Here is a 25662-nt window from a genome sequence, read left to right as displayed (position 1 = left end):
CGGAAATCGATTGTTTTGTGGGTAGAGAACTTTAGAGCAACCGGGAATGTTGTGAACAAATCATCAAGACAACGGACCGTTACGACGCCAGAAAATGTGGAGGCAGTTCGACAGTCGATTTTTAGATCTCCAAGACGCTCCGCTCGCCAACATGCAGTCGCCCTAGACATATCCAATCGTTCAGTGCCCCAAATTCTTCACGAACATCTTCATTTCCATCCCTATAAGATGGTTGTTGTGCAAGAATTGTCACCACGTGATTTCCAGAACCGAATAACGGCGTGCGAAACGTTATTGGAAACTTTACCCCCTGACGCACTTGTTTTCTTTAGTGATGAGGCACATTTTCACCTATCCGGATATGTCAAGAAGCAGAATATGCGCTATTGGAGTGGTAACAATCCCAGAGAGCTCCATGAGAGGCCACTTCACAGTGATAATGTGACAGTATGGTGTGCGTTGTCGAGAGTTGGAGTTATTGGCCCTTATTTTTTTGAAGAAGACAATCATACAGTTACTGTCAATTCACAGCGGTATGTGGACATGATTAAAAACTTTTTCGAACAAACTCTTGAAGAAATGCATGTAGGAAATGTCTGGTTCCAACAGGATGGTGCCACGGCCCACACAGCCCGAGCTTCGATGACAGTTTTGAGGGCAAAGTTCCCCGGACGGCTCATCTCGCTTCGAGGTGACATCCCGTGGGCAGTGCACTCACCTGACCTAACGCCCTGTGATTTTTTATGGGGATACCTCAAGGCAGAGGTTTTCGAACATCGCCCCAGAAACCTGCTTCAGCTGAAGAATGTTATTCGGCAGGAAGTAGCCCAAATTCCGGTGCACATGTTGGAACGTGCAGAGGGGAACTTCAGAAAACGGTTGCATCAGTGCATAGAGAACGGTGGCCACCCCCTTCAAGATATTTCGTTTAAAACTACATGATTTAAAACTTTAAAATATATGTTCTTTCGTTAGCTAAACATAAATTTTGTCTATCAGCAATCATTTTTCTTTTATTCGCCTTGGAAAAAAAAAAGTTTCTGCGCCCCACCCTGTAGGATATTGATAGGAAAGCCGGAAGGAAGATACCATTAGGAAGACCAAGACCTAGGTGGGTGGACAATATTAAAATGGATTTTAGAGAGATATGATGGGATGGTATGGACTGGATTGATCGAGCTCAGGATAGGGACCAATGGAGGGCTCTTGTGAACACGGTAGTGAACCTATGGGTTCCATAAAATGTTAGTAAGTTCTTGAGTAGCTGCACAATTGGCAGCTTCTCAAGAAGGGCTCAGCTCCATGAGTGAGTGAGTGAGTCCCTATCCTGTCCAGGTTATGGATATCGCTTTTATTCTCCGCGTCACGTATCTGTTAGCACATGGCTGATTGTGATGTGAATTTACAGTATATTAATAGAACTGTTTATGGTGGGTATGTCTTTCAAGGTTTTGTAATGCTGGAGATGATAGTTCATTTCTTTGAAGCTGAGCATTGAAACGGACTGGCAAGTTCTGTGGTGAGTTTGTGTTCGGAAAAGGTCACAAGTGCAAACACTTCAAAAAAGAATAATATGCGTATCAACGAGAGCCTTACACGAATGATAATACAGATACATGCCAGATAAGAATGTAAGCTGCATTTTAGGATTCCGAAGGTCTAGATATCAGCACCTCTCATACAAACATACGAATATACCGTGAACTTCTTAAGCTAAGTCACAGTGGCCCATCAGTTGTAATTATCAAATCGAATTATTTCCCGCCGCCTCCATACTGTTATGACTCTAAAACACTACTGCAGTGAAAGCCGAGTACTTTTCAGAGATTTTTACTTTAAACGTACACAATTGATGGCTCTTCTATCAGTTGCGCTGATGTTACTGCCACTTCACAAGTTCGAACCACCACCGATTTGTTGTTGTTGTTGTTGGTGGTGGTGGTGGTGACGGTGGTGACGGTGGTGACGGTGCTGACACGGGGTTAATTACCGGGATGGAATACTCCCCAGTGACATGATGTTAAAATTTCGAACTGAAACCAGATGACCTCATTTTCATGGCGTTCATCAGTCCCTCCAGGAAAGTGCCCGAATAATGACTCGAATTAGGCCACGACCACTTCCTTCATTATTTGCTAATCATATAACTCATGACTGTATTGCTTAAAATATGCTTAGAACGTCGCTAAATAACCGATAACTAAGCGAAAATAATGTTGATACCCGGTTTCACAAAAACTCGTTATGTAGTGCCCATACTCGAAACTACTCCGAAATTCAGCTTATGTTGAAGTTGAAGGTAAAGTTGTCCCTGTAGAAGAAGAAGTGTGGGGGGATGGATGTGTAGACCCACATTTTCTTGACGTCGGCACTAGTTGGTGGTGAGTGGTCAGCTTCATGGCCCGGCCGCTTTATACCCGGGGAAAGAGCCCCCGCTGCCCATTGGATAGGAGGCTGGATGGGCCCCAGAGCCGGTCTGGACGAAATGGAGAAGTGAAAATTCTTGCCCCCATCGGGACTCGAACCTCGATCCCTTGGTCATGCAGTCCGTAGCCAGTCGCTATACCGACTGAGCTACACCGGCTCCTAATATTGAAGTAAGCCAAATAATATCGATAATGGTCGGGCTAGTTAGATAAAGTCCACAGTTAATAAGAAGCACAATGATTACGTTTGTTGCCCACTATTGTAGACGTTAGCAGTAGGACTTGGATGAAGGTACGAGTACATATTTATTTCCGTTGTGCTTGCATTGGAACGTTAAGCTACTAATGTTATTTCTTGGCTTAGATTAAGTTCATGTTGTTACATTTAGGGAATGTTTTTTCTTCTTTATTTTAGTTCGTGTTATCTCTACTTCGGGGGGCACTCGGTAGCGTAGTTGGTTGAGGCACTATGCTACAAGTCGGAAGGTCGCGGGATTGAATCCCGATGAGGTCATTGAATTTTTTCAATTTACCTAATCCTTCCAGCCGCACTATGGCCCTGGGGTCGACTCAGCCTCTAACAGAAATGAGTACCAGGAATATTCTTGGAGGTAAAGGGCGCCCGGCGCGTAGGGCTGACAACCTTGCCGCCATCTTTGAGCCGATTGTGTAGAAAATGTGAGAACCTCAACGTCTCACAACCCTATGGGCCTTCACGGCCTGTTACAGGAATAGCTTTACTTACTTACTTTATCCCATCTTCTTCCTTCATGCCTTAGGCACTAATGTCTGTTGCGGTTACAATTGATCTAGAAATCACTCTGGCATACCGCAGTGGTTTAGATTTCATAATAGGTTTTGATATTCTTCTAATTTCTACCTTCGATGCGTAGTCTACCAAACCATTCCTATAACTGTTGATCTTATTTTTCATATAGAATATTACATATTGATATATTCGTTTCCTTTTTAAATTCATTTTTCTTACATCACCAAATCCTACCGTGTTGTACATAACAAGTCCGTTATGGCTTACATCAAGATTTTCCGGATAATATCTGAATCTCCTGTGTTTATCAACTTATTTCTAACCTTGTCCGCTTTTTGTAGCAGATTATATTAGCTGGCTCATCTTAAAATTGTCCATTTTCTGATTTTAGCCACAATATCTATGGGCCATAATATTGAAGTTCCTTATTAGCTTGGCTGACACACATCATTTATAGAATTTCGGAGACGTACTGATTTCCATTGGACCCTGAAGCAAAAATGAGGAATTATACTTCAATACTTCTTAATTAAAATTCACACCTAACTGATCATTTTAAATTCTGTTTTGGCCTCCAAGAAAATATATAGTTTCTTAGTTACAAAATCAAATTAAACTTAGGTTGTGGAAATATAGAACGTTTATCCTGGTAATCCACTTTCTTTGTTGTTTAAATATTTTCTTATTGACCCATGATAAGTTCAAAGATTCGCCATTATTTGATCAACCAGTGTTAATTCGTATAGGAAGTAGCGCTTCACCCATTTCTCTTTCATTGGTCTCAATAACGTAGTTTGGCATGACCACAGATGCCCTTTATCTGCCAAGGAAAAATGTTAAAGGTATATTGAGCACAAAACTTGCATAGTACACGTAAATATAACTGCTTTGTCATTCACAAAACTGTATAAAACGTAACATTGCCCTAAACATAAAAGCATGAATCATTTTCTGTTCATTCTTAAGAATGATATATACACTTTTGAACAGCGGCCTCCGTAGTCTAGAGGTAACGTTCCCACCTCATGACTCGTGGTACGCGGGTTCAAATACCCGGCGGAGGTCGTCGAATTTTTAAGGGCGGAAAAATTCAGGGAACAAGTCCTACGGGATAGACTTTAATCTGTGTGTCCCGTGTCGTAACTTTACGGCACGTAAAAGAACCTCATATCCCCAAAGGGGATCACTGAGCCAAATTCCAGGACGTTTCCCGCCCAACAATAGTCTCTAACGCCTCTGATAGATGGGGGAAGCATTATAGACACCGCTAAGCAAGTGGCCGAACTCGCTTGCTCGGCGGGACTGATGGTACGCACCATTTATCGGTAGGGTATAGAGACTGGTAGAATATCATAGAGGGAAGCACAATAGATCAAACTGATCGCGGTGCATGGGGAAACCCACCCTCTCTAAATAACTAACTAACTACACTTTTGAACGCTATTCCATTGTGTATTAAATGGGTAAAATTCATACTGTCATCTTTAAAGTTACAAATTAATTATTTATGGCTCTTTAAGAACGTAAACTGAGAGCTGCCATAGAAATTCTAAGACCAAAAAAAGAACCGTGGCGTAAAGATGTTTTACTTTGTACGTATACAATATACTTCCCATTATCGGACATGTATGGGGAATGGTGCTTGCCGGTTTGCATGAGAACTCATACACAAACCCAGTTTTTCACACTATACCTGCCTTATTCCAGTCTGTTTCCTATTTCCATTTTCTGTTTAAAAGTCAACTTTTTCGCTTTGGTTCTTGCATGGGAGTCTTCTTAGGTGACATTTTGTCACCTATGACTCCCAGGGGTACAGTGGAGGTATTCTAACCCACCTCCACACGGGACATATGAAATGTTTAATTTTCTTTGTAGTTGTTGCCAGTTGCATGAGAATTCCAGATGCGTGGATACTGCTTAACTGGACGTTAACTGTAGAAAATATTTTTATTTATGAAATATGTGGAAAATTTGATTAAATGCTTCAAGCTAGCGATGAATTTCAGATACCCTTGAACTCTAAGAGAATTGTTTCAAGAATGTCACATGTTTGAGTATATCTGTGTGCTTTCAGCTTTTGTTTTATTGCGTTTTGCAAAGAGAAATTTAGGAAACCATCACATAATTTGCATCAGTATACATTCATTTGCTAACAACCACTCCAAAATGCTGGATCAGTTTTATTTGGACACAGTATTGTAGAGATGCACAGAATTTTGTTGAGCCATAGAACTGGTTTGATTTTACTTTAGTTTTTCATTTTAAGTGTCGCCATACGAGTACTTAAGAACCTAATTCAGCCTTTACTTCTGTACTTTCAGTACTCCACAGATTTTTGTAAAACTCTGTATACAGCACTTCTGCCTTGCTGATATTACCATTTATCATTTTCGTTTAATTTAAATAATTTTAAGTGTTCAAGGAACATATACATGTACCTTCAGAATTGAGTGAAAGATTATGAGATTTACATATGGCACTTTTACTGTTTGACTTATGATGTGTTAGTGTCATCCACTTTAATATCTAGACAGCAGACAGTTGTCATGTATAAATTGAGTGCAGCTTCATATTTCAGCTCCAAGAGTGGATTTACCCATTCTTCATCCTTCAGTTTTCTGCTGGTTCATCTAAATAATATAAAATGTGTGGGTTCTGTGCTGTTATTTGAACTGAAGGGTCTTTGATGTTCAGCCTTGTGATAAAATACAAATGCAAGTATATATTTTTAAAGGAAAGTTAATAAAAGATAAGCTTTTATTTTAGTTGTAGAAAGTACTGTCACAAACGTAACTTCTAATGAGTGTATATCATGACTTTCATGGAAACATTTGTGGCCTATTTCAGAACCGAAAAAGGATAAGACTGACCAATCAAATGGGTCCATATCGCCAAGCAGTGAACCACCAGTGGGACCAACGTTGCCGTCCCCAGGAAGTGGTGGAGGCGGAGGGGACCCTGGTTCAGCTGCGGCAATCGGAGCTGGTAAACTGGAAAGACCGTCATCTCTAGGGCCAGGAAAGTTGACCAGACGTTTGCTATGTTACCACAGTGAACACTGCATGTCTCATAGCTCACCACCACGTCCCAACAATTTCACAGCTTCTGCTAGTGCCAGTGGTGAGTTATCAGTACCAGTTCTCAATTTTATCATCACAACTTTATTTGCTGTGAGTATTTCTTTGAGTCCTTACAGATTTCTTCAAGTAATTTTATAAAATTGCTGTAAGCCAAAGTTACCTATGATTTAATAACCGGAAATCAGAATATTTTATAGGAACTATGAGGAAATTGTAGTTCATATTGTTTTATTTGTTTGGTCTGTTTTGACCACAGAAGTCAATAAAGAATTTATTAATAAGAAATTATCCTTCTAAATTAAACCCTGTAGTTACAGCTATAAAATGGTATAGGATCGGGTGATGCTGAATCATTGCAGCAGAGTTGTTCAGAACACAATACTGTACTGTCACCAGTCACTGATTGCAGTCTTACAGCTGGCACTAAAATTACGAACTTCAGGTTAGGTATTTGTGATAAATAAGTGGAATGTGATGGTCTGGTGAGGTAAATGTAAAGGAACAAGGGTTCTGTTGGGTGCCAGAAAACATATCCTTGGTATGGGTACATCCTCCCTTGCCTCTTGATATGTAAATATTTGTGGTTAGCCCTGGCAGCGCACTCATCTCCAGTCTCAGGCTTTGTTTGGATTGGCAACAACTTGAGGACATGTAGCTACACTGTTATGCTAAATAAATCACAACTTGATATGGCGAGCACAGTATTTGCCACTTAGTCACTGCTGAAGTTTGTGGCCAGGAAATAATACCTAAGTATCCCCTTCATACAAGTAATGTAATGAATAAAATTTTGCCATAGTTCCTTATTAATAATATCCAAAATCACTGATTTGGTTTGGGTGACTGACTCATTTTATTTATGTAATGTTACGAGGGTGTTAGTAAATAGGTCGCAAATGGAAGTAAAACAGTTGTAATGGATGTAATAGGTTTTCTGTGTGTATCACTAGGCAGCAGCACAGTCCAGCTTCATGACAGTGCAGGTAGCACACGTGCATGCTCATTTTCAGAGGCTGATTTCAGTTGTCAAAATGGTGATCATTCTTGAGGAATATACTACCTAAGAGAAGTGTGCTCTTGAATGTTTTTCTATGGGCAAAAGGACTCAATGCAAAGGATATTCATAAAGAAATGTTTCCAGTTTATGGTGGGAAGTGTTTTTCATGTAAGGCAGTTCACAACTTGGTTGATAAATTCTCTCAAGGACGTTCGAAAATCAAAGATGGTGCCCGACCAGGTGCGGAAGTGGCTGTAACAACAGTCAAAAGGCTTCCATGCTGCAGGTTTCGATGAACTGGTAAAGCAATGGAACAAGTGTATCAATGTTGAGAAATAAATGTTTCTTCCAGGTTTGAATATCACATGTTTTATATGAATTTTTGACCTATTTACTGACTGTCCCTCATAGTTGGACTGTTACAGGAAGAAATAATAATCATATTCTTTACTTTCTCTTTCAAAATCCAAGTTATAACCCAACATTTTATTTCTGTCACGATTGTCATAAATATACTCATTTTACTAAATTAATAATTCTAAAATGGTATTTTCTTATCAGTGTACTGCTACCACAGTGATGTGATATGGGATCTTTTCTGCAGATGGGCCTTGATCTTTGATTTCCTTATATCAAGAAATTACTACTTCACTATTAATACATGATCATATTAAACGTAAGAGCAAAAGTATGGGATATTAAAATTTAGAATTAATAATTACTGTCATGAATGCAGTAGAAAGCCATTTATTAAAAATTATGCTTTCCACACCTTCATTACTAGAAAATACAGATGCAGCAAGAAACATATTTAAAAAGTGCACTATTGTAGTGTGTAGCTGCTCATATATGCAACGACAGCGAGGTGGGCAGATATACCAGGGCCGTTTCTGGGCAACGGCTCAGTAAACACGTTCCCGTTGCTAGGCAGTAGATTATTAACAATGCAATAGTTGGACTACAGCAGTGGAAAAGATGTGTTTTCTATATGGTATGTGCTGAGATGTAAGCTAGGGACAAGGCCAGTCTAACTCAATTTTGTACAGGAGTCTTTTGTACTTGAGCCAGAATAGCCATTGTTGGAGTTGTTACCAGGAAACGTCTAGTAACAGACTGAGAACACTATGCTGTATGCTCTGGTGAACTGTAAAGTGTGGAAATAGAGCCAGTGTTATGGTTATTTGTAGTTACATCCTGTAAGTGGTCAGTAAATCTATTCACCAATCCAAACCTTGTCTGTAGTCACACATACTATGTGACAGTATGTGTGTATGTATATGTATATATATTACTTTCATTGCCCCCACTTGGCAGTTTTCATGGACAGCCATTTTACAAGCAGATTTTGGTGCACTATAAAGGAAGTGATGTATTTGTGATATACATAATTGCATAATATTTTTATGCTTCCTTTATTCCCCTTTTTATACTGTTTTGCTTCTTATTTGTTTCCTTAATTCAGTAATATGAATACAGTCATATTTGAAATGCCAAGTTTTAAATGGACTGTTACATAACTATAGTGTAGAAGTTGAAATGTGAAGTTTTAAATTTGTAATTGTTATTATTCAACTCATTTATTAATTTTTTACAGTAGTCATATGACAATGACTGAAGTTTAATTAAATCTTAGGTGTCTAGTTTGCATACATATTGAAGAAATCTGGAAGTAGTTAAAGAAGTTACTGTCAAATTGCTGTCTAAAGGAAAGAAAAATCTGCTTCATTCTGTATGGCTGTAAAATCTGTTTTGTGTATGGTAGAAATGAGCCTTAATAACTGTCTTGTCTAATTTACTAACACTTTCACCCTAATTATAGACATACAGGGCCAGAGTGTTGCAATATAGTAAGAGCTTATGCTGCAGAAATTTTATTTGCTGTTTTTATAGATGCTTTTTGTATATTTTAAACAAAAGTCAGTAGAGACATTTTTTCCTCCCAGTTGGTAAGATGGTAGCACAGGTATTGTTTCATTTAGTAAGCAAATTTTCTAATTTTGCTGGATATAAAATATAAAATATTAAAAAAAAAAATTTACTAGTGACAATAAAGGTTTTTTAAATTAACATCTAGAAACTTTTAAAAACTTTACAATACCAGGAAGCTGCTGTGATTGTGAAATGTTCAACTTTATGCGTACTGTGCATTATAGGATATAAGTGTATGTATTTTAAAGCAAAACACCTATTGTGACGGTAGTTTCCAGTTCCTAATGATGTTCCCTCTGAAGATGGTCAATAACGACCGAAACATGTAAGGGAGATAAGTTTTCATGTAGTAAAATCTTATATGTCACATTGGGCGGAGTGGTTTGTATTTATGATTGAAGTGTGACGGACCAGAATGAAACAAATCAAATTTCTTCATTATTCATGTTGCACATAGGAAAATTTGTTCTTAACATAAGTGCGTGGTGATACTGGGTTTTTGGACTTTGTCCATCGTCCGAAAACCCAGTATCTCTGTGTCTTATACACCATCATCAGAACCCTATAGTGTCTATAAGTACATGGCTTTCAGTTAATGATGCTGTGAATGTGCTTGGCTAACTGGCTACTAAGTTCGGTTTGTCAGAGAAAATTCTGATGGATTTATGGCAGCGTGGCAGTGTCGCATAATGAAAGCCCTGAATGTATCATATTAAACTATGTAACTTTTCACAGTTATTGGGTTTTTGGACTTTATACAGCATCCAGTATTGTAGAAACTAGTAAAAACAACATTTCAGTAATTGGATCTGTTTCCATCCTCTGGTGAGGGGTGAAGACATGTACTCTATTTGGTCCCTTACAAAGAGTTGAGGTTAGCACTTTCTAAGGGACCCAACAGAGTAGGTGTCTTCCCCCCTCACCCGAGGACAGAAACAGGTTCAGTTTCCAAAACATTGTGTTTTCTAGTTTCCAGAATACCGGACAGAGAACAAGATTAAAGAATCCAGTAATTCTAAGCATTATACACAATTTTCAGAACCTTTTAGAATCTATCTGTAACTTTTGTTTTGATTTTATACATATCTAAATGTATACAGAGGAGTTGCAGAATCCAAGCCAAATGAAGTGAGATAATGTTAACCATGTGAGATGTGAAACTAATGAAACTTTCAGGAACAAAAAGAAGAATATCTGAATGACAGAATTAACATGCTTGAAGCATATAGTAAGAACCGAAATGTTGAGATACTTGTGTAGATGAATAAAGGGATTTAAGAAGGGACAGTAATATTAAAATAGATCTTGGGAGAAATATACTCTGAGGATGTGGACTGGATTCTTCTGCCCAGAACACGGGCCAGTGGTGGGCTGCTGGGATCGTAATAATGAACCTTGAGTTTCCATAAATTACGGGGGTTTTCTTTATTGGTTATAAAGAGAGGAGTTTATTTTGAATTTGAAGTAAAATTATTACCCTGACTGGCTGTTGGTTTAGCTTTAGATTTTGATTTTATAGGTAATTCTTAGTATAAATTTTTATTACCATCCATTCAATAAGAGCACTAGGTCACAGATGTGATGTCACCTGAAAGTGGTGTACTTTATGTTATGTATTAAAAATGTATACAATTGAAAATAAAAACCAAATATATAATAGGTGGACTGGGGAAAAAATCCAGCCCCCCCCCCATTTATCTTATACACAGTAGGTGCTAAAAGTCTGATTTTATTAAATGCTTCTGTGCTTTCACATGTAATTGCATAAGTCAATAGCAGATTTACATCACAAGCAGTACTCTTCTGTTAGTTCACATTAGATAGCTTGTTTTTATGTTCAGCTGCTTACAAAGTATATATATTGTGTTTGAAAGTAAACAAGTAGTCCAGTAGTCTATCAGCTGAAGAAAATCATTCTTTGAAAGAGGCTTTTCGTAATTGTTTTATGTTTTAGTTCATAATCAACAAATAATCATTATTTCTTTGACTACTAGGTCCCTAGCATTTATCTCAGATATGATGCAGTCTGTGTGTGATGTTATTCTATGTTATTTTTAACAGACAGTGATATAACAATTCTGAAATGGGGTGACTTCACTGCTTTTGACAGTATTCTGATTTTTAGCAAGTTTAATCAAGGCTGTTACTCTCTGTTCTGAAGGAAATCTTGCATGTAATGTAAACATCACATATTACAGATGCAATGCCATATTAATGTTACAGCCTCCGATGGCCAGACAGTGAGTGATATGACTCCACCCCCTACAGAATGCCACCCACATCCCCATCAGCACCTTCACCCTAACACCTTGACACTTTCAGAACTGCCAGAACCTCCAATACCAGTATCAGAAATTGGACCCATTCCCCCTCCACCCATGTTCAGTTCACCTAGCCCAACTATGCTCCTTCGCCAGAAGAATCAGCCAGGGATGGGAGTGGGGATTGGAAGTGGAGTGCACAATGCAATTCCTCTTGATCTTTCGGACTTCCTCTATGAAGGTAACTAACTGATTGATCTTATAAGAGTAGAAGAGAAAAGAGATGAGTTGTTACAGATGTATATATGTGAACATTTGTATGTCAGAGATACATAGTCTTGCAATCAAATGTTCATAACTTACAATCAAACAAGCTGTTAATACACATCATGAGTTTCCATTATATGTCATTATTCCATAAGGCAGTTGATAATGATTTGCATTTTAAATTGCCTATTTTATTGATAGCTGTCACTGCTTTGTACACCTAAATAAATTTCATTTAATTATTAATATAAGTGAACTGACTTATATGTGTAATTATGTAATATACTACATATTTATAGACCAGAACAAAATGAGATAGCAGATAACTGTAGCAAAGAAATGTAGTGTAACCCCTGTAGTATGTTTTTAATCTTGCTGAGCTGAAGTGGTTTGTTATATGAACTCTGTCTAGTGGAGAATGATGCAGAAATATTTACTGTTTATTTGCATATTTAGTTTCTGTCTCATTTGTATTTTCTTGTATTTTTTAAGTACTCGTGTTTATGATGTTTTCAGTTCAGTATGTAAAATATGGTGAACTATAGTAATTTAATATCCATAGAAGCAAAACCAAATTTCTTTATATTCTGCTCTAAGTAGTGTATGTCAATAGAAAGCTGTAATTCTATTTGTTTAACATTCGGTATTCGGTATAGTGAGTAGCTATGGGCTGGACAACCAAGAGGTCAGAATTCAAGTCCTGGTAGGGTCAAGAATTTTCTCTTCTCCACATCGTCCAGGTCGGCTCTGGGGCCTACCCAGGCTCCTATCCAATGGGTACCGGGGGCACTTTCCCCGGGGGTAAAGCGGCCGGGGCGTGGAGCTGACCAATCACCTCCAGCTAGTACTGAGTTCAAGAAAATGTGGATCTATACACCCATTCCTCCATATGCCTTCATGATGTAGTTTTTAATTAGTTAAGCACAAGGACAACTTTATATTTTTATCTGTACTGGGTATTCTGATTGGGGTTTCATTTTTCTTTCTTTCTTCCTTTCTTTTATTTTTCTCCTTTTTCTTTCGCAAGATAATACAAGGATTGTACCTTATGAGAAATAGCCATGATCCACTCTTCATTGCTATTTTTCTCTCTCTATAACTCTGTGCAACATTACCTTGCTACTCATCTAGCTTTCCTGTTGTCTGACCTGTCAGAGCTATATTAATGTGTCCATAGATAGCTAAAGACTTAACATAGAATATTTTCTTTTTTTTTCTGTTGCTTGTGGGGTGGGACTAAGTCCCTTGTACTGCAGCCACTTCTGATCTATTGTACCAGCCCCAGATGATAGGTGGGGGGGATTGTGGAGCAATTGGTGGAATGAAGATTGGCAGGGGAAATCGAAGTACTTGGAGGAAACCTGCCCCAGCGCCACTTTGTCCACCACAAATCCCACTTGACCACACCTGGGATCGAACCCGGGCCACTGCGGTGGAAAGCCACTCGAGCTATGGCGCGGCCCCTAACATCGAATAACACCCTGTGCTAAGAGATTACTGCGGGTGATGGAAGTTCCTTTCATCACTGTTCATTTATAATGCTAGTCTTGATTGGCCATAATGTTATGTTGTACCATAATAGACCCTCATATACTGTACTGCCTCCTGTGTCATTCAAGCAAAGAAAGCAGGATTTTATTTGTTTTAATGTTCATTTTATAAGTAGTTCAGAATTAGAAATTTATACAGTTTGGTAGGTTTAATTGTTACACATTATTTTCATGGCTGCTTTGATGTTCCCATTCAGTAGAATATGAATAAATATTTTCTTATAACAAATGAAGTAAAAGTATAATTTGATTGAATGATGTCAAAGCTATTTGTATCCTGTATGTTATAGCAGCATTTATGGAAATTTCTGAATTATGTCCTAAGTTCAGTAATGGAACGCAGATGAGCTGTGTACTTGAAGTTATGATTTGGTATAACAGAGCAGGAAGATGCAAGTGGTGATGCAGATGAGGATGAGGAGGATGAGGATGGAGATGCGCGATACATGTTCAGAGTGCCACAGCCTGATCCAAGTATTGACACCTCTCGTGTGGAGGAGATTCCAGCCAAGGAGCCCAAGTTCCATGCCGTACCACTCAAGTCAGCCCTTAAGAAGAAGAGCAGCAGTGGAGGGGGAAGTGGACCTGGCACGCCTCAGAACACTCCTACACAGGAGAGCCGCCCTCTTGCAGTGCGGCAAGAACATCATGCCTCATTCAAGTGAGTTCAGGTTAAGAGTATAGTAAACAAAATAATCTCAAGTTGTCGACTTTGTTGTCCTTTATATGTCTTAAATTCACAAGAAGTTGAAAGTGCCCTAAAACGGGATTATCACCTGTATGCATATAAATGTGGTACTTTCTTCCCTCCCGTGGAGCTCTTATCATGAACTTTTTAAGTCAGCATTCACCAGCAGCCACATGAAAATTATAATTCATTTTAAAATTGTGCACAGATAAAAAATTCTTATTGCTAGTATGCCATGTTATTCCAGTGTTGTCTCTCAGTTTTGTTGAAGGAGTTTCCGTTCAGACCTGATTATGTTTTAATATCTTTTGTTGGTAACCTTTCTCTGCTTTTCTATCTCATCCAGCTATCCAGTTCACATACAATTATTTCTCAGTCTTGTTGGCAGATGAATTCCTAAAGAAACTTTTTCATGAATTAAAAAGCAGCATAAATCAGGATATAATTTTCCCTGAAACATGAACAAAAATGAGTGGTCACATGTGCAGACGCATATACAAGTATATAACCCAAGAGGTTACATATATTTGCTCATGTAAAATGTTTTGCTTAGTTTGTCACTTCACTTTAAGGATTATTTAATTCCACATTTTATACTATTACTATACACAGCTGTATATGTGCTGCTTCTTTTATCTTTAGTAGCACAGTCATCTACCATGTTTCCTGTTACTGATGACACAACCATATTAAAATGAGAACTAAAATGCTGTAAATTAAGAAGTGGTTTATATCCTTCAATCATGTTAAGCTGAAATCATGTAAATCAAGAAGTGACTGTAGATGACAGCTTTGTTAAGGAACTGAGGCAGTCTTAGAGTCAAATTAGGTTATAATTAAACTAACATTAATAACAGTACTATGTTTTGATTGAGTCTATATGAAAGACTTGATGCCTAAACATTTTAGGTTGTTTTTTATCAACATAATTTGAACAGAAGCATCTGATTCTCTTTTAATTAATTAATTGAATAGTTAGTTAATGCGTTTAAGAAGATGAAGAAGCTGGTAAACTTGGGCATGTTGGATGTATGGTACATGATTCATAAACTGATTAGAATAGAAATACCACTACTGAATTTTAATACTGACAGAATTGCTACATACTCAAATGTAAGAAAATTTTCCTCTTTGTAAACCTGTATGTGCTTATGGACATGCTCTGCTTTTACATTTGTAAGCTGTCACTGTATTAGCACCATAAAAATGTAGATATTTAGTTGGCTCTTACAATTTAGTATTGAAAACTAAGTAATGTTTAGTCTTATGAACCCCACTCTTTGTTTAGCCTGTGCCATGCAGATACTGTAAGACATACAAAGTGTTCATTATTGTCATAGTACAACTATGTTGACTTTCCAATTCAGCATTCACTTTTCTGGTGTTTTACTTCTCATTCCACTGCCTTGAAAATAGTTTTCATTGACATTGACTAGAAATGAATTTATTGCATTTATAATTAAAATATCCAAGAGAATAAACACCATTCAGATTTGTGAGATATTATGTATCACGCTTTACAGGTGCAAATAAACCTGAAAAGAAGCTTTATTTGAACAGATTAATTATCACATACCCATATGAATATATATTAATTGTAATGCTGTTTATTTATTGTGTCATGCTTCTCTCTTGTGCTTGCTAGAAGGCCTTCCTCTGTTCCAAGAGTAAGAATAAGGTATCTATTGAATACAGATTTTTTTATCTGTTCCTTTTAATTCTCTAAATGTTAGAATGGATATAATATCAATGCTGAATATGAAGATTTAATATATGTTTAATATTATTTAATCACTTCAAAGTTCTTACATTATTCTTTATCGATTTTTTATTAGAATCGTTTTGGGGTCAATTTGTAAAGAGGATGCATTTTGAGAATGGCAGACTTTAAAAAGGAAGTATGTATAATTTCATGAATAAAACTTTTTTTAAGTGGGTGTGGAAATTCTTCTCTCGCATTAAGGGAAGAACTGGGGGCATTTGGGAACATGACGCTAAGGAGAATATTTGGACATAACAGTTAGGAAGTTAGTGAGTGATGGAGAAAACTGTATAATGAAGAGAATCATAATTTGTACTCTCCATCAAATAGTATCAGATTGATGAAATCAATCTGCCATCAGCCAGTGACAACATATCAAACACAATAAGAAATAAGAGCAAACAAATATCACAGTCATGTGTCTATATCATCTTAAGGAAGCAGAAGGCACTGTATAATTTGATTTTGTCCTTAATATTTTGGTTTTAATGCTTTAACTTTACTACATTTTAATCAAAATATTTAACTGTGAGGGTTAGAACTTTAATAGTGGCAACTATTTATTTACAACTGATATAAAATAGGTGCATGTTTTGAAGTTTTACTGTCCTTCAGTGTAGTCACCAGCATTGTGTACAACCCGTTGCCAGCGATGTGGAAGTCATAGGATACATTTAGCAGTGCCTGTTATGTTGATAGTTTGAATGGAGCGGTCTACTACCTGAAGAATCTCTGGAACAGTTCTGAAGCGAATGCCACAAAGTGGTTCCTTCATCTTAGGAATCAAGTCGAAGTCACAAGGGCTTAAGTCTGGGGAGTATGGTGGATGGTACAGCACTTCCCAGCCCCATCAGTCGAACAAATCAGCCATAGCTTGCACTGCATGTGTCCACGCATTGTCCTGCAAAAAGATGGGTGGGTTCTTCAGAAAGTGTCGCCACTTCTTTCTCAAAGCTGGTTGCAGGTTGTGTTCCAAAAATGAACAGTAATACTGCGCATTGATGGTATGCGTTAGGATAACACCATCACAGTCATACACGAGAATCACCATAACTTTCACATTGACGAACTTTTGATTTTCGTGGTGATCCATAATGACGCCATTCGTTCGATTGGCATTTCATATGTGGCTCGTACAATTTGGCCCATGTCTCATCCACCGTAATGATATGGCATAAGAAAGCCTCTCTTTTGCGCTCATAGCGCTCCAAGTGGTTACCAGCAGTGTCGTATCATAGCCATTTCTGCATTTCTGTCAAATCATGCAGAACCCATTGTGATGCAATTTTTCTGATGCCCAGGCGTTCCTTCAGAACGTGAAGCACAGTCATATGCACTAATCCTGTCTCTCGAGGCAGGTCACGAATCGTATGACGTCAATCACTCTCCAGTAACTTCTTCACTGACACTAGGACGACCTGACTGATGCATGTCTGCCACATTTTGGCATCCCTCGTTGAAGGCTTTTACCCACCTTGCCACTGTTCTGTAAGGCAATGCAGATTCCCCGCAAGCCTTTTGAAGACCTTGATGACACTGTTGTGTTGTACAGCCTCTGGCACATTCGATCGTTATCCAACTCCATTGTTCCTGTTTTGAAAACTTCGTGAAAACACTGCATTAGGCCGCCAGCTAACACGAGGCTCTGTTTGTCTCATCACTGCACATGCGTGTGATGTGGGAGGGGGAGTCCATTTGCTCTGAGGTACGGTAGGTATGTAACTAACGTGTGGTATAAGCGACATTATTTGGTTACATTGCATGGCGTCTCTACAGCAGTGTTGCCACTATTAAAGTTCCAACTCTCGTACATTGATAAGTGCCATGAACAGCACAGTGTACCAACCAACTTACAGCAACATATAGATGTACCGTATGATGACCATATAGTTAAGAGTATAAATGGTTTAAATTAAGCAGCTAAACTGTATGCAGCAGGATGCTACAATACAGAATCTGCAAGGGGAAATCTCTTGAATAGCTGAATGGCTATTAATGTGTCAAGAAGAAATCTGAATCATGCAGTTAGCTTTTCCTTTCTGAAGATGGTATTTTGATTGTAGTATATTTTCGTATAAATGTTTCAGGCATCTGCTTAAATATCTGCACTTAATAAAATCTCACGCTTTGAGCTCTGTTATGTGGATTGATGTGTTTTCTGTTCCCACCAATTGGGACTTCGTTCTTCTAAATAAGTAATATAGTGGATTAGTATAGGACAAGGGTGGCAAGCTCCAACCTTGATGGGAATAGTTGGTTCTAGTGTGGGCAGTCACTGGCTGCCTGCAACTGTTTAAGAAAACTTCTGGCTCAATAATATTATTTTTAGCATACTTTCCTAAATTAGGCTTATGTGATCCTCATACTGTTTGTGTGTCTGAATCCCCTCTATCAGCTTTCAAATGCCTTAACTAGTCTTTAGGAGATCTGGTATATATGTCATGGAACCTGAGCCCATCTTAACGGCATATTTCCTAAATCCCAACCATCAGTCTACGTGTCTGTATGTGGCAAAGGTCTGGTAATGTGTATCCCTCCTTTTATTGCTAGGTAGCAGCTTGCTGAATGCATACCCATGGCAATGAATATGTGCAGCAATAGAGTAATTGTTTAACAGATGTGTCTGTGGGTCTGTTTCTGTATCCCTCTATCATTGCTAGGTAACAGCTGGGTAAAGACATTCCCATGGCAATGAAGAATTCTTGGTTACATTGTTTTGTATGTGGTCCATCTTGTATTAAAGGAAAGAAGGCAATTAGTTCTTCCCAGAACTTCTTGTTAATTATGAAGTTAAAAGGAAAAAGGTAAAACTATCCCTGTAACAGGCCATTGAAGCTCATAAGGTTGTGAGATGTCAAGGCTCTCACATTTTCTAGACAGTTGGATCACAGATGGTGGTGAGGTCAGCCTTACGTGCTGGCCACCCAGGTACTCATCTCTATTAGAGGCTGAGTCGACCCCAGGACTATAGTGCAGCTGTTAGGATCAGATCGATTTATGACATTATTGTAAAAGTATATTATCAGATGAGTCATAATGATAAGAGTACCTTAGCTCTTTTTAAATTTAATTCATTCATTCTTCCTGGCTGGGTTTTCTTTACTCTCTTATTGTCAACTATGGTCACCTCTTGAAGAGTAGTGACCTTTAGGAGTGCCATAAATATGTTGTAATTTTGGTCCAGGTACAGTTGTCAATTATATTTAGTTGCCTATATTTGAAAAAATACGTGACAATGGTTTTCTTTGCTATTCAGTCATATAAGTGAGAGAATCTTGTAATTTAATCGTTTCTGGGTATTTATTACTTTGCGTCTGTAGGTTTTGTACTTATTCCTATACACAGAAATACCCAGTTATACTTAGTAATTGTAATTGGCCCTAATTTCACCAAAATTATTTGAGAACATGATGGGAAAAAAAAATATCATTATCTTAGTATTTCGTAAACATACGGTATAACCTTAGTTTACAAGTAAGCCTAAAGGTGTTTCTGTTTCCGACAGGTTTTTTTTAGCCCTTTCAAGAAGAACCTGAATATACTCATTTCCAGATCAACAGTTTTCTTCATGCCACAGTGAATTCACTCATATTATATGTATCAACTTTTGAATTTTTAATCTGTTGAGAGAATATATGCTGAGAAGATAGTAAACCTTCTAGGCAAACTTGAGAGTAACAAGAAAACAGTAATGCTAAAAATATCAGTAGGAGATCTGGAGGGGGGGGGGGGTTGTCACTGCCTGAAAAATGTGGAGGTGAGAGGGTTAATGAAGGTACTGACTTCTTCATATCTTTATAGTCAAAATCTCAAGTGAGAAATGTATTGTAGGTGTACGCATATTAGTGTTGGTGATAAGTATACATTTTAGATGCTTTGTTCCTGTTTTTAGCCCTTTTTCTTTCCTTAAGAAATAAAGGAAGGCCTGTATAAGTAAAATCAGGATTGAATTTTGTTGAACCAAGTGATCATTTGTCACAGTATTTGGTTTGGATATTATGCTACCATAGGCAATTTAAGCATGATTTTTTTTAATTTCCTGCAGTCATATAAGTAAAATCAGGATTGAATTCCATCAAATGCAACAGTGTTTTTAAATAACATAGTAGAGCCTTTACATGTTTCGGCCAATGATAGCCTTCATCGATAGACAACAAACACTTTTAGAGTCAGTAATAACAATTTGGCAGACGCCTGAATTTGTGAGATAGGAGCGCCACCAAGCCTGTGGTCCCAAATTATGTTTGTTAATAGATCTTTGAAAAGTGTGTAACTTTTGGCAAGGTAATGTTTCTATAAAATGTAAAACAACAAGATAGTGGTTGGATGGAATCTCCTTTTAACTTTTGGTTTGATGGAGATAACTAGTGAACCATTGGAGCTTGGCATGCAAAACTTGGTACTGAGATAAATCATAAACATGCCTACACATATTGAACAGGATATTATGTATAAGTTGACAGTTTCACACATTGACAGCGTGAAAGAGCCCAACATGCTAGTGTGTGAGCTAAATTGAATTCATTATTGTGTTATAAATGTATGTTGTCTAAACATGGCATTGTTCATGGAGGTAAGCCTAGGCCCACTGGGGCTGTAGTGCCAAGGGGGGGGGGAAACATGGCATTAACTGCAGAAGATTTGTAGCGCTAGAAATCAGTGCAATAGGAAAGTAGGCTCTGTACATTCCAGCCAGAACTCCTTGTTTTCCTTACTTTATTTTTCTAATATTTGTAGTGCTATTGTGGTTGTTTTATTTGTCCATGTCAGTTTTTCTCATCAGCAATAGGAATTTTCCTTTTTTAGGATAAGGAACCAGACAGGTAAATCATGGTTTACAGGCATTAACATATTAGTTGTGCCTGTCTGTAGGCCAACTGTATATACAAATGTTTTGATGTACATGTGTTGATTGTAGCCTTGCTGTTGGTAGCACACGTCCGGTGCGGTTTGGCATTTCATTGCCATGTGGCATGGAGAACAAAGAGAATACCCGTCCGGCATACATTATCCGGGAGGACACAGACAGTGATTCAGGTGATGGACCTGTTCTTTACAGAGACGACGATAACGAGGAAAGTACGTATGGTACGGACAGTTGATTACTAATCCCTGACCTAGCTGAGAACATGAAACAGCATACATTGCTTAGCTTGATAAAGCCAGTGCATTGCATGGATTGGCATGATTTGTTATCAAAAAAACTAACATAACCTAATACATTGCATTTCTATGTGTTCTCACAATATTCTAATATCTATTCAATTGAATATATCATTATGTTATCAAAATTCAAAAGCCCTTAAATGCAGAAAATGAATTGAACATTCAGAATCAGCATTCTTATCTTGGTGTTTGATTTTATTTAATGCAGCAGGTCATATACCAACATAATAACCACTTGAGTTCTGTCTTCTGGGATGTATTGCTGTGTAGTCCAATGAAAGTCAACCAGCTTTATGGTGTTATATCCCAGAAGATAGAACCTTTAATAGCTACCATTCTTGAGAACCTCACATCCAACAAAATAACCACCTGTCTGCAAAAACATGATGTCCAGTATTGGAATTAATTTTCTGTTCTTATACAACAGTTTTTCCTCACTGTACTGTATATAAAGGGCTTCCATGCCAGGCCATGTCTAGCACTGGACTGTAGAGGATTGAAACACAAATTGAGATCTCTGTTTTTGGTTGTAGGATGACGATTTATTACTAGAATCAAGAGAATTTGATATTCTCCCACCCCCAAAAACACACTTCTGTGTTTCATATGTAATGTATATTTTATTAAGATTATTACTATACACAGAATTATTACAATATATCTTCAGAATATTGAAGTTTTATGATGTAATGGAGTAGTTAAGGGGCAAGCATTTACTCTATGTCGCATGTTATGTACTTAAAGGAGAAAAGTATTCCTTATTTGTAACATATTGTCATATGTTGGGTATGTCACACGACATATAACTTCACGTGGGTCTCGGATTTAGCGAATCTTCAACCCTTTTTATAACCTCGGCCGCTGCTATGCAATGAACCCTCGTTATAACCTTGGAGACTCATCTCTGGGGAGATTCAGCGTTCTCTACGCAACGGCTCGCTAGTTACGGCACTCTACATACTACAGTACAGTTCATTTATGATATCTTCATGATTTTATAATCTTCCAGATCAGAGCAACCAACTACTTACATCTTTAGTGCATACTGAGGGACATTTATAATATCCTTGATATCATACTATAAAATTTACTTCTAATAGTCAGCTGTTACAATTGCAGTCAACAGTTATAATAGTTCTTGTATTTACAGGTCGTCTGGCAGCAAAGATTGCAAGGAAGGACAGCCTGGCACTGAAACTAGCATTGCGTCCTAATCGCCAAGAACTGATAGCACGCAATATCATCCATGAGGAGAGTGAAAATGAAAGAATGGAGAATAAAGAGGCCATAGGTGCCAGGCTTATCAGGTACTTACCCCTGATGTCTTGAAATAATTATTGTATTTGAATTTGTAATCGTGGTCAAAAACTTTGGCTTGATGTTAATTTCAGGATTTTATATGTTTATTTGTGTGCAGTATTGATTATAATATTGCATTTTATTTCCATAATGATATTGCATTAGGTAAATTCTCTGGCTATAAAAATTAAATACCAGTCAGAAATGCATGAACATTTGGATTTTTGACTCTGCTATTTTTTTTTTTTTTTTTGCATAATTTCTCAGAAGAGAGCAACTTTCATTAGTGAAAATTGTTAACTAAGCATGTATCAGAGCATACCAAATGTAATTTTTCTTAATCTATTTCTTTTCTTTATAACCAGTCTTTAACTTCTGTCCACAGCAGAACAAAATTAACATAAAATTAAAATATATATTAATATAACAAGGTCATCTTTGATAACAATTCTGATACATGAAATGTGTTCCTCTGAGTTGCTGATATTTTCCTGGAATGCTCACTTCAAGCATGAATTGTATTACACTTAAGAAATTCATGAAGAAGAAAATAGTTTTGACAAGAAATCCCTCATTTTATGCAGTGTTCTTCCATGTGTACAACATTATAGAACTGACAGTTCCTTTATAACTTTTTGCTATAATGAAGTTAATGTTATAAGGCATACTTGTTCTTCTATCGTTCCACTGTAGCTATTACTGAAAAAGAGCAAAGTTGTGTGTTCTCACTGCTAATGGTAAGTAAGAAACAGCCTTTTGATCCCGCTGGGAAGTTCACATTGAGAATTCAATGATGATTTTTTGTAGAAAGAAAAACTAATATATATGTATTTAACTTGCAGACGATTGAGTATGCGACCAACTCAGGAGGAGCTGGAAGAAAGGAACATTCTTAAAAGTATGTAATTATCATATGAACATGAATTTAATATTTTTTATTTATTTTTAAATAGAGACAGGATTTGATTATGATATTCTTTCTGACAGAGCAAAGTGCTGCAGAGGAAAAGAAAATGAAGGAAGAGAAGAAACGAATGTTGCTGCGGAAACTGAGCTTCAGGCCAACAGTGGAAGAGTTGAAAGAAAAGAAGGTATGGTGACACATTGATACATAGGTAAGGGTGATAATATCGCTGGGCTTAATTAATTAGGCACCATACCATGAAGACATGGGAGAGTGGAGGTATAGCTCCATCATTTGTAGCCTTCACATTACATGGATGTGGGTGATCAGATTCACACCCCTGCTTCTTTACTCTCAGGGGAGCAGCTCCTGATTTTCCTCTATAGGAGGTTGGGCGGGCCCCACAGCTGGTCAGAGCATTATGGAGAAGAGTGAAATGTCTTGTCCCTGCCGGGAATCGAACCCAAACTCCTCAATCATCTATCCTGTAGCCTAGTCACTCTAGTGACTGAGCTATCCCAACTCAATAAGTACCAAATTCTGAAATATATACGTGCATTTGGAAAGTATGTGATGTGTATGATTTCTGGTAGGACATTTAAATTTAATGCAGTATTTTTTTAGTTTGTCAACCCTTTGAAGCATGATAGTCACACTATATGTACCAGCTGTGTTAACATTGAAAAATTATGCCTTTTTCCCTCAGAATGTATTTATGAATTGTGTATGATCTTCTAAGATATGCAGCAATTATGTGTCTTAACAGCATTAACTAACAACAATTTGTAATTAAGACACAGTGCATTTTCTTTGAGAGGAATTGAATTTATAAATATTATATGGATGAACTGTACATTTCAGAGTCTTCACAGTGATTGCAATGATGAATTATCTACTTAGAGTTACAGCAGAATGTCCTTTTGTGTAATGTTGCTATATTCAGTTTGTTGAATAATGAATGAAATTGTATGAGGGAGAATCAGTAAATATGTTTATTTTTCAACATATCCACCAACATTGACACACTTGTTCCAATGTTTTACCAGTACATCGAAACCAGCATCATGGAAGTCTTGTGACTGTTGTTACAGCCACTTTCGCACCTGGTTGGGCATCATCTTTGACTTTCGAATGTCCCTGAGAGAATTTCTTGACCTAGTTGTGTATCGCTTTACATGAGAACACTTCCCACCATAAACAGGAAATATTTCTCTATGAATATACTTCACATTGAGTCCTTTTGTCTGCAAAAAGGACGCACAGCAGCACACTGCTATTTGGTAGCATACTCCTCAAGCATGGCCGCCATTTTGACTACTGAAACCAGCCTCTGCACATGCGCATGTGCATCTGCTACATATACAGTCATGGAGCTGGACCGTGCTGCTACCTAGTGATACATATGGAAAACCTATTATATCTCTTAAGCTGTTTTACTTCCATTTGTGACCTATTTACTGGCTCTCTCTCATAATATCTCATTATTGGTGCTATTCATAGTATTGAAGTATCACTATTCATAGATACACTACCAGTGTACTCTTATTGGTTTCTTCAGTTTCATTCTTTCAATTCGTGAAGGTTCAGTAAAGTTTTACTTGTTGTGGATAGTGAATTAACTTTTGAAACATAACTGTATGACACAGCTTCATCTCCTATACCTTACTTACTTATTTACTCTGGAACTGAGCACTTCTTGAGGACAAGCCAAATCTGCAGCTACTCGAGAATTTCCCAGCATTTTATGGAACCTGAAGGTTCATTACTGTGTTTGCAAGAGCCCTCCACTGGTCCCTGTCCCAAGCCAGATCAATCCAATCCATACCATCCCCTCCTATCTCTCTTAACTCTTTGACTGGCGCAGGCGTGTTTTAACGCCAGGGCGATGCCAGCCGTTCCCTGGCATTGGCGTGTTTTAACGCTTTGAAAATCTCTTCCCTTATTTGCTCTCTTGGTTCTCATCAACCAAAGACATATACAGGATGTCCCAGGAGGAATGGACCAAACTTCGGGAGGGTGTTCCTTATGTTAAAGTATGCCGATATAACCCAAAACACCTATGTCCAAAGTTGAACGGTTATGGAGATAATGGCCAGAGAAAAGTGTGGGCTTCTAGCGGGTCCACGGATTATACCTATCAGCTGAGAGGCCTTATCTTTGTTTGTCCTTGAGTGTGGTGATGTCATGCTAGCCATAATCTCATGCTCTACTCACAGAGGATAGAGGATTACAGTGTATCTTGCGTCAGCGTCGTGAATGGCTAGTAATTACGTGTACTTGTGCGGTGTTGCTGAAATGCCTTTTGTGTTTTCACATGTTGAGTATTGTGATATGCATTTTGTGTATGGATTTTGCGGTGGCAATGCACGTGCTGCTGTTGAAGAGTACCAAAGACGTTTTCCCGATCGAAGGATTCCATCTCGACGTGTATTTACGCGAATTCACCAGACATTGCGTGAGACTGGTTCTCTTCCGAGTGTTTCTGTGCAGTCGGAAAGGGAGGATGTACAAATGAGAAACACACGAGAGAATATTCTTGGCATGATTGATAGAAGTCCGCGTCT

General features: G+C 37.9%; 1 protein-coding gene across 8 annotated transcripts in view; it reads left to right on the top strand.

The window, feature by feature from the left end:
• The window catches only part of LOC111872804 (phosphatase and actin regulator 2), a 371253-nt gene that overhangs the window by 339554 nt on the left and 6037 nt on the right, over nucleotides 1-25662 (top strand). For 2 of the 8 annotated variants that reach the window (XM_023867034.2, XM_023867600.2), the window contains 8 exons: nucleotides 6043-6315; nucleotides 11425-11703; nucleotides 13661-13940; nucleotides 15613-15645; nucleotides 20648-20817; nucleotides 22046-22202; nucleotides 23037-23092; nucleotides 23182-23285. In XM_023867034.2, coding sequence (XP_023722802.1) covers nucleotides 6043-6315; nucleotides 11425-11703; nucleotides 13661-13940; nucleotides 15613-15645; nucleotides 20648-20817; nucleotides 22046-22202; nucleotides 23037-23092; nucleotides 23182-23285 — 1352 coding nt within the window. The remainder of the gene's footprint in view (nucleotides 1-6042; nucleotides 6316-11424; nucleotides 11704-13660; nucleotides 13941-15612; nucleotides 15646-20647; nucleotides 20818-22045; nucleotides 22203-23036; nucleotides 23093-23181; nucleotides 23286-25662) is intronic. The other 6 variants (XM_023867197.2, XM_023867285.2, XM_023867113.2 and 3 more) reach the window with 6 other exon arrangements.

This window comes from Cryptotermes secundus, unplaced genomic scaffold (assembly GCF_002891405.2).
Source record: "Cryptotermes secundus unplaced genomic scaffold, Csec_1.0 scaffold191, whole genome shotgun sequence".
Lineage (NCBI taxonomy): Eukaryota > Metazoa > Arthropoda > Insecta > Blattodea > Kalotermitidae > Cryptotermes > Cryptotermes secundus.
Note: the sequence above shows the minus strand (reverse complement) of the source record. Positions and strands in the feature narration are given on the sequence as shown.